Source organism: Martes martes (genome assembly GCF_963455335.1).
Source record: "Martes martes genome assembly, chromosome: 3".
Taxonomy (NCBI): Eukaryota; Metazoa; Chordata; class Mammalia; order Carnivora; family Mustelidae; genus Martes; species Martes martes.
This window is the reverse complement of record NC_137890.1, coordinates 74,067,918-74,082,305: the sequence shown is the minus strand read 5'-3', so window position 1 is coordinate 74,082,305 and position 14,388 is coordinate 74,067,918. Positions and strand designations below refer to the sequence as shown.

General features: G+C 39.1%; 1 protein-coding gene and 1 long non-coding RNA gene across 2 annotated transcripts in view; one reads left to right on the top strand and one right to left on the bottom strand.

The window, feature by feature from the left end:
• Positions 1 to 296: 296 nt before the first annotated feature.
• Positions 297 to 4,275, bottom strand: LOC308339427. Its single transcript, XR_013966516.1, has 3 exons — positions 4,041 to 4,275; positions 3,359 to 3,515; positions 297 to 1,126 (listed from the first exon to the last, which is right to left on the bottom strand). It is a non-coding gene; the product is annotated as an uncharacterized lncRNA (long non-coding RNA).
• A 486-nt stretch (positions 4,276 to 4,761) lies between these two features.
• The window catches only part of PAN3 (poly(A) specific ribonuclease subunit PAN3), a gene marked incomplete at its 5' end in the record, with an annotated part of 127,428 nt that continues 117,801 nt past the window's right edge, over positions 4,762 to 14,388 (top strand). The window contains one exon of the mRNA XM_080798069.1: positions 4,762 to 5,191. Coding sequence (XP_080654195.1) covers positions 4,762 to 5,191 — 430 coding nt within the window. The remainder of the gene's footprint in view (positions 5,192 to 14,388) is intronic.

The window sequence follows — 14,388 nt, the reverse complement described above, 5'->3', positions numbered from 1 at the left end:
TTAAAAAAATTATGGTAAATTCTGCTTATTAAACCCTGCTTTTGGAGAATTACAACTTATCAACATATTCAAGGATCTGAAAAAGACAAAGTGTTTAACTTGGCATTTCCCAAACTTTCTCAACAATAGAACCTTTTCCTTTGTGTAAAAGCAGTTAATGCACTGTTGAACCAGTCATCTGTGAAATATACTTTGGGAAACACTGAACTAGAAATATACTTTGGCAAATGTATAATAGAAAGAGCACTAGTTCAGTGACTTTGGGAAATTTGAAGAAATGGGCAACAAATGAGTGTCCAGCTTGTCTTCACAATTAATTTATTTGAAAATAAAATGAAACAAAAAATACACGGAACAATTTAACAAACATCCATGTACTAACTTCTTAGATAAAAGGTTAACATTAAATTATAATAAATTTTTAATGCTTATTTTTCTATTATAGAAATAATATATGTTCATGATACAAATTTGGGAAGAAGAGGAAAGAAGAAAAAACTACTGTCATTTTACCACCTTAGTATAAAACCACTGTTGATGTTTTGAGGCAGTTACTTTATTGTTATTTTTATTAGGTTTTTTATTATTTACATCATTATAATAACACAGCATATACAATTTTGTATCATGTTAAATATTTACATTGTATTGTCAGCACTACTGTATATTTTCCATGGCTGCCTTTTTAATGGCTGCATAATATTCCAAGTGGATAGCTGACTATTTAACCATTCTCCTTGGTTTAAGAATTTACACTGTTAGCAACTCTTTCTTTTTTGGCTTTCACATGAAATACTGCAATGATTACAGGTGAGCATAAAACTCCTTATTTATAGTTATTTTCTTAGGACATATTTGCAAATAGAATAGTTTAAAGGTAACATACATTTTAAAGGGTTTTGAAAAAATATTGCCTATTTGCTTTGCGGGGGCACAGGGAAAGGCTGTATCATCAGTAATATATCAAAGTGCCTATTTGTGGGGTGCTGGAGTGGCTCAGTTGGTTAAGTGTCTGCCTTCAGCTTGGGTCACGATCCCGGGGTCCTGGGATCCAGTCCGGCATTGGGTTCCTTGCTCAGTGGGTAGCCTGCTTCTCCCTCTGCCTGCAGCTCCCTCTGCTTGTGCTCTAACAGATAAATAAATAAAATCTTAAAAAAAAAAAAGTGCCTGTTTGCTCTGTTTCCCTCCAATTTAATTCAGGTTTCATTTTGTTAGCACTGGTCCATTTTGTTCCAACTGATGGACATGCACAAGTCCTAATGTCATTAATTGCATTATCTATCCCCACTGGTTTTACAACATGTTACAGATCTGCTAAACATGTTATATATTTCTCCATCTAGGCAGCGAATAACATTTTTTCATAAAATGTTGAGAACAGAGTCCAAAGGAAGATAGTAAAGACCATATTGACCATCTTTGGATATTGCTTAAGGGGTTCCAATGGCAGCTTTATCAACATTTTGATTATGACTAATCAAAGATACTTAAGTCACCTAACTATAGCATATTAGTCTATTTTTCTCCATTTTGTTCACAATGATTTAATAGTAAACTCTGTCAAACAGGGTACTGAGGGGTGATTTCTCTTTGGCATTTCCCCTCATGATTCCCAGGCTGTATTTTACACATTTTTGTGTATCAGAGCCTAGCACAGAACTTGCTTGATACATAGCACACAGATTCTCAATAACAGTTTATTTGAATGATATGCTTAATTTGGCACGAATTTAATGAACCTCTGTTGTCCACTATAGATACCACTTTTCTTTCTAATCCATTAATAAACATACATGTTCATTTAGGAATGGCAAATGTATAATGGAAAGAGCACTTAGAAAAAAAAAGATTTTATTTATTTATTTGAGAGAGAGAGAGTGCAAAAGGAGGAGCAGAGGGAGTGGGACAAGCAGACTTGGTGCTGAGGTCCCAGAGGTCATGACCTGAGTCAAAATCAAGTTGGTTGCTTAATTGACTGAGCGACCCAGGGTGCCCACCTCAACCAAGAGCACATTTTATAATTAGAATTCCCTGTAAATTGGCTTTGCAACTTATAAGTTGGTTACTTTGTAAATCCAGACCTTACTCAGTTTGTTCATCTACAAAATGGTGACAACCCATCTTTCTTACTTTCCTCATAGGGTTCTTATAAGAATTAAAATGTTTTTCTCCAAAAGGAAATCTGATCATGTCCTTACTTGGACTTTTTAAAACCTTGTAATAACTTTCTTTTCTTTTCTTTTTTTTAAGATTTTACTTATTTATTTGACAGAGGGAGAGGCAGCGAGAGAGGAAACACAAGCAGGGGGCAGTGTGAGAGGGAGAAGCAGGCTCCCCACTGAGCAGGGAGCCCGATGTGGGACTCAATCCCAGGACCTTGGGAACATGACCTGAGCTGAAGGCAGATGCTTAACAACTGAGCCACCCAGGCACCCCCTGTAATAACTTTCTATTGCCCTCAAGAAAGAGTTAAATCCTGGGGTGCCTGGGTGGGTTAAGCCTCTGTCTTCCGCTGGGGTTCGGGGTCCTGGGATCAAGCCCCGCATGGGACTCTCTGCTCAGCGGGGAGCCTGCATCCCCCCCCCCCACTGCAGTGCCTGCTCCTCTGCCTGCTTGTAATCTCTCTCACTCTGTCAAATAAACAAACAAAATCTTTAAAAAAAAAGAAAGAAAGAGTTAAATCCTTTAACAGGCCATACAGAGACTTTTGTGATCACTATTCTAACAATGAAAGCTCTCTTTCACTGCAAGGCCTTTTGCACAAGCTGTGTGCTTCGTCTGTAAAGCTATTTTCTGCACCCTTCTATGCTGATTACTACTAGCAGCAATTCTACTAATAGCAATAGCTAAAATCTGAATTCTTACTAAGCACGGGACACTTTACATACAGTAGTTTGTACTTTATCAAGTAGATTCTATTATCTGTTTTACAGATAAGGCACAGAGAAGTGAAGCAACTTACCCAGAGAAACACAGCTATTAAGCCTTAGCTCACTGTCTGAATTCAAAGCAGATGTTCTCAACTTCAGCTATTATGTTATCAACTTTCTCTGGAAAATCTAACATCTCTAATATTCTCTAATAACCAATGTGTTAAGATTAGCACTTAAGGCACTGCCGCCTTATCGCTGTGTACTTTATGGGGGGCTCTGCAACCAGAGGGATAAACAATCCATTTGAACTCAGACAAGACTGCATCTAGTTTACTGTTGTTTCTCCAGGTCCTAGCAGTTTCTGCTAAACATAATGGGCATTAATAAATATTTGCTGACTAAATAAATACACTAAAGTGTTTTTAAACAAAAGACAGAAGACAATGTTATTTTTGAATTTGGTTAAGGAACATCACCAGGCTTACCAGTTTGTGATGTATGGGATCCACTTTTCCCCCTTTTGCAGTGTAGTACACTTGCTTATATCCGTTCTTCCGTGATCTCTTCTGTTTGCCACAATTCCTTAAATACTGTCGACAAATATTCCCCCTTCACAGCTGCGATACTGCCTTCTGAGAAAATCTTTTACAGAGAAGAGAAACGAAAATGTTAAAATTACTTTTCCCTTCATAGCAAGGGAAAACTTTTTTTTTTTTTTTTTTAAATATAGCGCAGCAAAACAGATCGCTGAGGGAAGAGCTATCTTTTTAAAAATGAGTTTCAAATCAAGACTAGGCTGATTGGAGAAAAGCAATCTAGCACATTTATAAATGAAAAGTTCTGAGGCTGCCTAGGCAGCGTTGTCCCCAGGTGGCACCTTATTTTTCATAATATTTTACTGAGGCCTTTCAGTAATATAAATAGAGAAAACAGGTGCTGCACTGAGCAGGGGGTTTGTCCAAATGAACCTTTTTTTGGCTCAGTTTTTTGATAGAAGGCCCAGAACTTAAGGTAATCAGTCCTGCAGCTCTCATCACCTTCAAGGAGAAGGAAAAAGAGGAAGGTGGTGAGAAAAGAGGTAGGGGAAGTGTGGCAAACAGATGAAACTATTCTCCAAATAGAGCAAGGGCTTAAGCTCCTTGCTAAGGTGCGGCCCCTCAAACTGACCGTTTAAATTCTGTTAATTTTGTCTTTTCAATTCAAAAAGGACGCCTGGCTTTATAAGTACGAAGATATACAAAAAAGGAAAGTATTCATCTCGTGAGAACTTCACCACCCTAATCAGCGTCCGGGAAAGCCACCGCGGACACCCCATCCATCCCCCGGCCCGCTCGCGGATGCCCCGGGGGCCGGACGCCTAGCGAGGTATCCCCTCGCTCTCCCGCTACCCACAAGCCACCGCGCCTCGGCGCGCCTGCGCAGCGGCGACGGCCCTCTCAGGAAGAGGAAAATGGAATAAACAACTCGGAGGAACCAGAGCGCGAGAGAGCGAGTGGAGGCAGAATTTAAAAATAAACCGGCTCTCCACCCTCCCAGCCCGTTCGCCGCTGCCGTTCCCCCTTCCCTAGCCCGCGCCCTCGAAGGCCCCATCTGGGCCCGCGCGCCCACCCCGTCGTCCCGCGCGGCCCCTTTAAGAAAAGAGAACGAGAGAGTGAGTGAGAGAGAATCCCAACTCTCCCCCTCCCCTCCCCTCCCTCCTACCCCCTCCTCCCTCCCCTCTCCCCTCCCCCCCTCTCCCCGGGCGGCTCCGGCTCCCGCAGCGGGACAGACCCACCCGCCCAGGCTTTTATCCGGCACCGGCAGCGTCTTCCTTCCCTCCCCGGTCTATGGTGGCGGCGGCGGTGGCGGCTCCTCGGGCGGCAGCGGAAGACGAGGCTGCGGCGTTGCCATGAACAGTGGCGGCGGCCTCCCGCCCCCCTCGGCCGCCGCCTCCCCTTCCTCCTCCTCGCTGGCGGCGGCAGTGGCGGTGGTGGCCCCGCCGGGGGTCGGGGGTGTCCCCGGCGGGGCGGCGGCGGGAGTGAAGCTGAAGTACTGCCGCTACTACGCTAAGGATAAGACTTGTTTCTACGGGGAGGAGTGTCAGTTCCTGCATGAGGACCCGGCCGCCGGAGCTGCCCCGGGCCTCGGCCTCCATAGCAACAGCGTCCCCCTGGCTCTGGCGGGCGCGCCAGTGGCCGCCTTTCCGCCCGGAGCGGTCCCGGGCGGGGGAGCCGGGCCGCCTACGGGGCCCAAGAAGCCGGACCTAGGGGGTCCGGGTGCAGGAGCCGCAGCCGGCGGAGGAGGCAGCAGCGGGGTACTCGATGGACCGCGGCTGGCAAGTGAGTGTGGTCCGGGCGGGGAGGGCCTCCCCGGCCTGGGGTCGGCGGCGGAGCGAAGGCCTGGGGCCGGAGGGGGCCCGGATGAGGCCCTGCAACGAGCTTTGCCCGCGGGTCCCCCCCCTTCACCTCCCTAGGCGGTCTGAGAGGCCTAGGCCGGGCCTGAGCCCTCCTTCCTTCTTCCTGCTTCCCCTCCTCACAGCCCTAGGCGAGCCGGGGAGCGAGGGGAGGCTGGGTTCCCCGGTACGTGGGTGGGTGGACTGGGGTGCTGTGAGTGGGGGCGGGGAGGAAGGGGGATGGGCTGTGCCGTGCGGTGTGTGAGAAATGGGGTGTCGTTTCCGGGGGGTGTGGAAAGGGGCTGGGTTTTCAGGCACATGTGTTTTGCGTGCCCGTGTGGAGTGGTGTCTGCGGAGTGTTGAGGTTCCCTAGTGGGTGTGTGTGGGTAGGGGGCGGGAGGTGATGGGCGGGCTTAAGGCTTCCCGGAGTAAGTTGAAAGAACGGAAAAAGTTTGTGTAAGCCTTATGGGAGAAAGATTTTCCAGGCAGGAAATGCTTTCTAAGGATTAGGAGTGAAGGGACAGCAGCTTTTATATTATGTTTAGGTTTAGTCGAGAGTTTAGAGTAGGAATTTATGAAGACTTGCATTTCAACGTAGTCTTCCTGAAGCCAACATAAGTTTGCCGTTGTCAGTAGGGATCCTGACTAATATAACTTGGTATCAAGCAGACTCTTAGCCTGGAGCTTTGAAAACGTGTCCTGGGCAGCGTTCATTTGTGTGCAACTGAGCACTAGAGTTCGAATATCTTAAGGCTCTTGGTATTTTTTACTTTTTCTCTTGTCATTATCTGTTGCCTTTCAGCTTTTTAGTTTTCAGTGAGTGGAGTTTACAGTCATTAGTGTAAATGCAATCTATTTTACAGAAGCAGAGCAGGTGGCAGATTTTTCTTTTTTCTCAGTATATTGACTACTACTTTCTTTCTTTTTTTTTTTTTTAAGTATATTGACTATTTCTAAACCAAAAGGGGTAAGAGCTTACTTTCTTGGGCATTCTAAACAGTTTTTAGATCTTAAAATAATTTGATAGGCAACTTAGCTTGGACGTTAATACATTTTTGCCTTTTTTTTTTGTTTTTTTTAAGCAGTTACTTGCTTTTCGAGGATTATCTAGTGTTTTCCTAGAGACTTGCTTTTTTAAAAAAAGATCGCTGTGATGGACTTGACTTTAATGCTCATGTATTTGGCTAGATTGATGTGCTCAGAAGATTAATTTGTAACTAAAAGTGTTTTGTAAAAAATGGTTACTTTATTGGTGGAAATTTATCACTTTGGAGTAGCAACTTTGCATATTCAAGGTAAACTTTCGCTGGCTGTGTGAGTTGTGGCTCAAAGTAATTTGATCAGTGTTTGAAAAGTACTGGGAACCTGGTCGGTGGCTTTGTTAAATACAGAAAGGCATTTTCAAAAATGCTGGCATCCGATTTAATATGTCATTTTTCTATGATTTTCTAGTACGCGGAAGTAGTAGATTTGGGACGTGAAAGATAAGACAGGATATTGTAAACAGGTGAAGATGGGAGGTCAAAAAAAGATACTGGCAATGGCTCAAAGGTTAGGATCATTCCATACCTCAAAAAAAAGAAAGTAATTGTGTGGGATATAGGATCTTGAGAGAACAGGTAACTACTGCAAAAGAAGGCATTTTAAAATTTAATAGTTAGCCATTTAACAGATATTTGATTAAATAGTTGAGTTATGTATTTAGGTTCTGTAGGGCTTGCTTTAGCTTGCCTGGGTGAAGCCTGAGGCTCATCTTTTCTGCTGTAGACTTGGTAACTGAATAGTATATAGATTCTGACTCCTTTTAGACAAGAGCAGATTGCTTCATATCAGTGAGTGGCCAGTAAAAAGTTGCTCAGGAATCAGGAAAAGAGAACTGTGTTGGTAATTTAATGGCTGCTTAGAATTTTTACACTTAAATGTTTAATTTTTAGTTTACTTTCTACCTTTTACTGGATTCTTTGGTGTATCTTTGGAAAGAGGCTTGATTTGTTAAGTGCATGAGGTAATTTAACGAGGCAACACATCCTAAGAGCTGCTATCAGGAGAAATTTAAATTTTGTTAGTTGCTGCCTTGATCATCTTAACATCATGGTTTTATTTTGTTTTTATTTTTTCTTTGCTCTTCTTTAAAGGTAAGATTGTATAGTGCTTCCTTAGCTGAGAGGTCACAAACTGATCTGCTCTGATAAGCTAGATTTGCCTGCAGAAATATTTTGTTTGGGCTTCATGGAATCTTCTGTGTGTGCATGTGTCTGTTAAGAGTTTTTATTGAGGTATACATACCCAGGTAAAGTATACAAATCATAAGTTTTTGGAATTTTCACAAGATGAACTCATAGTTTATCATCAGTACTCTGATCAAGAAGTAGGACCTAATCATTACCCCCCAAAAGTCCTGCTCTTGTCCCCTTCCAGTCAGTACCCTTTCCCAGATGTGCCTTTTGATTTCTAACACCACATTCTGACACAGAAGATTCATTTTTCACTTTTTTTGAACTTTATAGGAATGGACTTCTTTCTTTAAATCTATCTGTGAGATCTATTCCTCTGATGTAGAAACAGCTTCTGTAGTCTTGTTTCTGTATAGTGTTAACATTGTATGGATATACCACATTTTATTTTCCCATTTTACAGGTGGGCAGTGGAATGTTTCCAATTTTTGTTATTGAAAATGTTGTTTCGAACATGGTTTTTGATGAACAAGTTTATGCATTTCTCTGTTGGATCATCTAGGAGTTAAATTGCAGGGTCATAATAGGGTATGCATATGTTCAGATTTAGTAGGTGATTTCTGAAGTGGTTTTACCATATTTACATTCCGTGTGGCAATGTGTGAGAGTTCTAGTTGCTCTACGTTCTCACCAGTACTTGGCATTAGCTGTCTTACAGTTTTAGCCATTTTGGTGGCTCAGATTTTATGGATGGATTTGTAGTTAGTTAACATTAAAAAATCAAAAGATGTACTATAGAAGTAGATTTCAGACTTCCTTTGAAGGGCAGCTCTTTCTCATATTGGATTTAGGACCATTGCGGCAAGACTCTCAGTTTTGCCTTATTCTCTGACTTAGGTGACTTGTGTGTCTGGCTACTTTTAGCCTTTGAGTTTTTGACCCTTCCTTTCTACTTCACATTTGCAGAATTTCTTCGTTAGTGTTTCAGATCATGTTAAAACTTAAGAGGTAAATGCAAAAGAAAATTTTATCCTTATTTTGCATTGGAAAACTGAAACACAAAGGCTTTTTCTTCTTAATATACTTAGTTGCAATGATGTTTCGGTCTTGTGAAGGAGCCATACTTTAATTTGTTGCTTACCTTTTATGTATGCAGAGTATTATATTTTCTTAGTCCGGCTCTCCAGCCCTTCTGCTCACCTGGCAGTATAGTAGTAAACATGTTCTGGGATTCAGGATTGTTGTTTGGGAAATAACAGTTTTTGTTTTTTTAAAGAAGAATTTTTAAAAAATACTTTAAAGAAGTATTTAAGTTTTTTAAGAGAGAGAGCCGGTGGAACCAGTGGTGGGGGTCTTGGGGGGACAGTGGGAGAAGAGGCAGGGGGAGAAGTAGAGAGAATTTTAAGCAGGCTCCACACTCAGCGTGGAACCTGAAGGGGGCCTCCATCTCACAACCCTGAGATCATGACCTAAGCCAAAAATCATGAGTCAGGTATACTTAACCAGCTGAGCCACTCAGGCACCCCTGAAGATGTATTTAAGGTTTTGACATTTCATATTTGTTGGACTTGGGATCTTCTGAGGCTTAAATATTGTTTGATTTGTGTTCAGTTGAATTACTGATTCTTGACATTTTAATAATGTAATTTTAATTTTCAGCTAGCTAGACTTCTAATCTTTAAAGTGCTCAATTTTCAGCAGTTAAACTATTTATATGCCAATGTTTATATTTTATGTACATTATTTGAAATCTAGTGGATTTGTTTATTTTATCAAAAACAGATGTATTTTTTCAGTTCAGTTAGTTTAGTTAGCAGTAAAGGCTTTGATGTAAGACACATCTGTGATGGAATCCTGTCTTTCTTTTTAGTTTGTGATCTAGTGTAAAGTTTGAAACTTTAAGCCTCAGTTTTTCTTATTTTAAAAATGGGGGTAACAGTAGCACTTACTTCAGTTGTGATAGGGTTGCATGGGATAGTACCAGTGCATTGCTCAGCCCATAGTGACATTTTAGTTGTAGTTGCTGTTATTAATCAGTATTATTAATAATAAATCTGTAAGTTGTGTATTTTCTTTCCTCCATTTTTTGAGAATATGCTTTTAAGACCAGTGAAGTACTTAGATTATGGAATTGTGTGTGGTTGTCTATCCAAATGGAAGAGAACAATGGATAAATTTAAGTTCATTTACTTAAGTTCATTTACTGCGTTTAAGTTCATTTTACTTAAGTTCATTTTACTTAAGTTTACTTTAAGTTCATTTACTTAAGTTCATTTACTGCGTTTAAGTCAGGATTACACTTACCTAGAATTACAGAATTACACTATTAGCTAACAGGAAAGTGAGGAGCGGGAGTTTGTCATTAGGATAGCTGGCATAGGTTTAAACATTTTTATTGGATAGTGTACATAGTGGATAACAAAGACTTTATAATACCATTCATTTCACTCATTTTATATTGTGCTTGCAAGGTGGCAAGCTTTGACCAAACTAGGTGTAAGGAATATAATATAGAATAAAACGAAATTCTGCCCTAATGGAGTTTCTATTCTAGAGGAGAATACAAACACAGGTATAAGATAATATTAAGCCTTGATAAGTTTTATGAGGAATATTCAAAAAGGGATGTATTATCATAAGTTGAGGTAAGATTCAGTTAATGAGTAAAAGTGCATAAAAGTGCGCTTTCTTTCCATAGAGTGCATTTGAAATAGCCATATAAGAAGATAAATGGTTGCCAAAACAAAGCAAAATATCTTTATATTTTTGCCCTTTTGTAGGATTTTTCATTTTTTAAAAGATTTTGTCAGAGAGAGAGAGAGAGAACAAAATCAGGGGTGGGGGAGTAGGAGAGGGAGAAGCTGGCTCCCAGCTGAGCAAGGAGCCCAATGCGGTATACCATCCCAGGACCCTAGGATCATGACCTGAGCAGAAGGCAGACACTTAAATAACTGAGCCACCCAGGTGTCCTGGATTTTTCCCTTTTGAAATGAACCTTCTATTTTGAGATAACTGTTGAGGCACATGCAGTTGTAAGAAATGATATACAGAGAACTTGTTGTTCCATCACTCATTTTCCTCCGACAGTAACATGTTTCATAACTTTAGTGCAGTATTAAAACCAGCATTGATTGATATAGCCCACTTATCATATTCATCTTTCTGTAATCTGATTTGTACTCCTCTGTGCCCATACATGTGCATTTAGTTCTGTGGGATTTCTCACAAGTATGTTGGTGTACATACCAACACTGTCGAGACATAGAACAGTTTATCACCCTCTAGTTGCCCTTTTGTAATCCCCCGCCTTACTCCCTCCCCAAGCTTGGCAACTACTAATTTGCTCTCTATTTCTATAACTTTGTCATTTCAAGAATGTTTAAATGGACTCATATAGCATGAAATCTTTTGGGATTAGTCCCCCTCCGCCCACACAGAGCATAATTCTCTCAAGATTCAACCAAATTGTGTGTATCAAGAGTTCATTTGTATATATTGCTGAATTTTTCCTCTGGTTTTTAACTCGGGAAATTTATATTTATTACAGAGCAGCATTTTTTGGTTTGCTTTTCTGTAGGCATATCTACTTTGTGTGCAGAATTATGAACATTTACAGTAACCCAGAGATAATATTTTAAAGATTTGTGCTAGGAGCATTTATTTACAGACTTGAATATTTATTTATATGTTTTAGGGTTGATTTTCACTTAATCTTTTTTTTTTTTTTTAGTTATGAAACGCAAACTTTTTTTGTAAAAATTTCCATTGGTGCAGCAGTGTATAAAGTCTAAGTAGACCAATCTTATCTTATTACCTGGGGTTGATAGTTATTAATATAATGCTTTTGCGCTCCTAAAAGCTCTACCTCCAAATACAATTACGTTGAGGGTTAGGGCTTCAGTATATGGATTTTGGGAGAAGTGTGTGCATGCACACACACTTAAGTTTTGTAGCAGTATTTCTCACCTTTTTTATGTATTAACTTACTTTATATCCTATTTATAAAATGGTTTAGTTTGATATTATATAAGTGGAATATGATAAAATACTTGTTTTGTGTACTGTTTTCAGATAGCTTTTAGAAAGCCAATATATACAAGTATTTGTGTCTTCTGCAGGTATACGGGAATTACTCCTGGACTGGCGGCTCAGAGATTTTGATTTTTAGTGCTCTTACAAAATCACTTTGTGATCTTTAAGCTAGTCGTTTAGTCCACATGGAAATAATGTTTATCTGTAAAATGGGAGAATGAGGATAGAGTACATGTTGTCCAAGATGCTTTTAGCTCTAAAATGCTCTGTTTTCTAAATGTTCATGTTCTAGAAAACAAATTACTTCATGTTTGATCTTTAGATCCTCTTCCCCTCCCAACAACTCTTAAAACACAGACTGCTCAGCAGTTTAACATCCAGTACAATCTTGGCTGGGTTAATTGGTATGTAGATAACAATCCTCTTCCATAAAAAAGCTTTCCCCTTTTTTGATGTCTGTTTTGTTATCTATTTTTTGTTTAAAAAATAAAGTTATTTTTTTCTTTTTAAAGTAAACTCCACACCCATAGTGGGGCTTGAACTCAACCACCCTGAGATCAAGAGTCTCATGCTCCACTGGCTAGCCAACCAGGTGTCCCATTCCTATTTTTCTAAAGCGAGTTTTTAATTACATTTTTATTATAAAAATTCCAGCTTAAAAAAAATGGGAAACAATGTCTTGTTTTTGGAACTAAAAATGTAATACTTGCACAGGTTAAAAATTTAAATAGCACAAAAGGGTACTCAATGAAAAATAGTCTCCCTCTTTCTTTAGTTGCCTGATTCCTTTCCAAAAGGTAGTCACTCTTTATAATTTATAATGTGTGCATTCAGAAATACTCTTTGCCTATACAATCATTTATATGTTTTATATTTCCCTGTCTCTACCATCTACTGACACATATACGTGTACACATACACGGAAGCACTTTGAATTTTCTCACTGAATTTCATATTTTGTGGTTTGTTCCACATTCATACATAGAAATCTACCTTGGTCTTTTTAAAGGCTGCATAATATTCTACGGTATGCTGTATTCTTTTTAATGGATAGCTAGGTTATTTGTAGTCTTATTACAAATAATGGCACTAAGCTGTTGTATCTTAATGCATTATGTACATTTATACATAAACTCACACAAAATATATGTACATATATTAAGCATATAGAATCTTCAGTAATTTGGTAATTTTGTTCAAACTTGGTACATTAAGAAAAAATTATGTGGACAGCTACCATATGATCTTACATATATGTGGGATGTGAAAAAATCCTTGAGCTCATAGATTCAGGGAACTGATTGGTAGTTTCTGGAGGTGGGGAGTGGAGGGATGTGAGAAATGGATGAAGATGGTCAAAAGGTACAAACTTCCAGTTATAAGATAAGTAAATCTTGAGTATGTAATGTATAGCAAGGTGGCTATAGTTAACAATACTGTATTGTGTATATGGAAGTTGCTAAGAGAGTAGATCTTGAAAGTTCTTAACATAAGAAAAAAATGGTAACTGTGTAGTGACTGATGTTAAATAAACTTAACGTGGTAATGGTTTTGTAGTATATGCATAAATCCAATCATTATGTTGTACACCTAAAACTAATACAATATTCCATGCCAATTATAGCACGATAAAAAAATCTGTATTTTACACATTATTAGCCGAAATAAGATATTTGAAATAGTCATCAATATCAAATCTACCCCAGCAAGATTTTTTTCCCAGTGGCTCAGATATCTAGAGATAGTTTTGTAAATCACATCTTTTGCAACTTAATAGATTAGTATTTGTTAATACTTTCTGGGAAATTTCACTTGTATAATAGAAGACTAGTGTTATTATTTAATAGTCTTTCATTGTTTATCTACATTTTGTTTTTTTTTTTAAGATTTTATTTATTTATTTGACAGATAGAGATCACAAGTAGGTAGAGAGACAGGCAGAGAGAGAGAGAGAGAGGGGAAAACAGGCTCCCCACTGAGCAGAGAGCCCAGTGTGGGGCTGGATCCCAGGACCCTGGAATCATGACCTGAGCCAAAGGCAGAGGCTTTAACCCACTGAGCCACCCAGGCGCCCCTGCAGTTTTGATATGGTTACCTTAGGGTGCTTTGATAAATTAAGTAGAGCATGAAAGAGCTGGAAAAGCGGGAAAGAACTTTATATATTATTAGATATAACTTTATTATTTTGCTTATCTTTTCCTAAACTTATTTTATTGTTTAATATTGCTTTTCCTGAATCTGACCGTATACTTGATTGAAAGGATAACCGAGGTGAAGAGAAACAACATAGAATCGGGCCTCTTAAATTTCATAAGTGACCTTTTATGGCTCATAGACTTTATAGAAATGTTAGCTGTCTCTGTGGAAGAGTCTTGATGATGATGGGACAGCGAATTTTCTTTCTACTCCCAAGGCTTGGAAAAGTGATAAAGGCAATTTTTAAAGTAAAAATTTTAGAAGAGTCTTCTGATATATATTATAAAAAGATTTAATGTAAGCAAAAGAATGTATTTGAAAAACAGACTTTCAGCTTAGTATAATTAGGTCTAAAAGTGGCGATTCATTCATTTTATTTAATTATTTGATTAACACAACATTTACTGAGTACTTGCTCTGTGTCAGCCACAGTCTTAGATTCTTGGGATACGTTAGTAACCAATTATGATAGATTCCTTTCTTTGTGAGCCTTCCATTTTAGTGGGTAGGGTGGACAGCATTTGTAAACATAATCCCCAAAATTTTATATATTATAAATTTATATATTATAAAATTTGTTAAAAGATTTTAATTGCTATTAAAAAAACCCAACTCTGCTCCTAACTTCTCATTAAACTATGGGTTTGGATGATCTTACACTGATATTTTGGCACAAGGAGTGAGCTGGTTTTAGAAATACATTAATAAATTCTGATTTACTCTACTGAGAAAGCAAGAACAA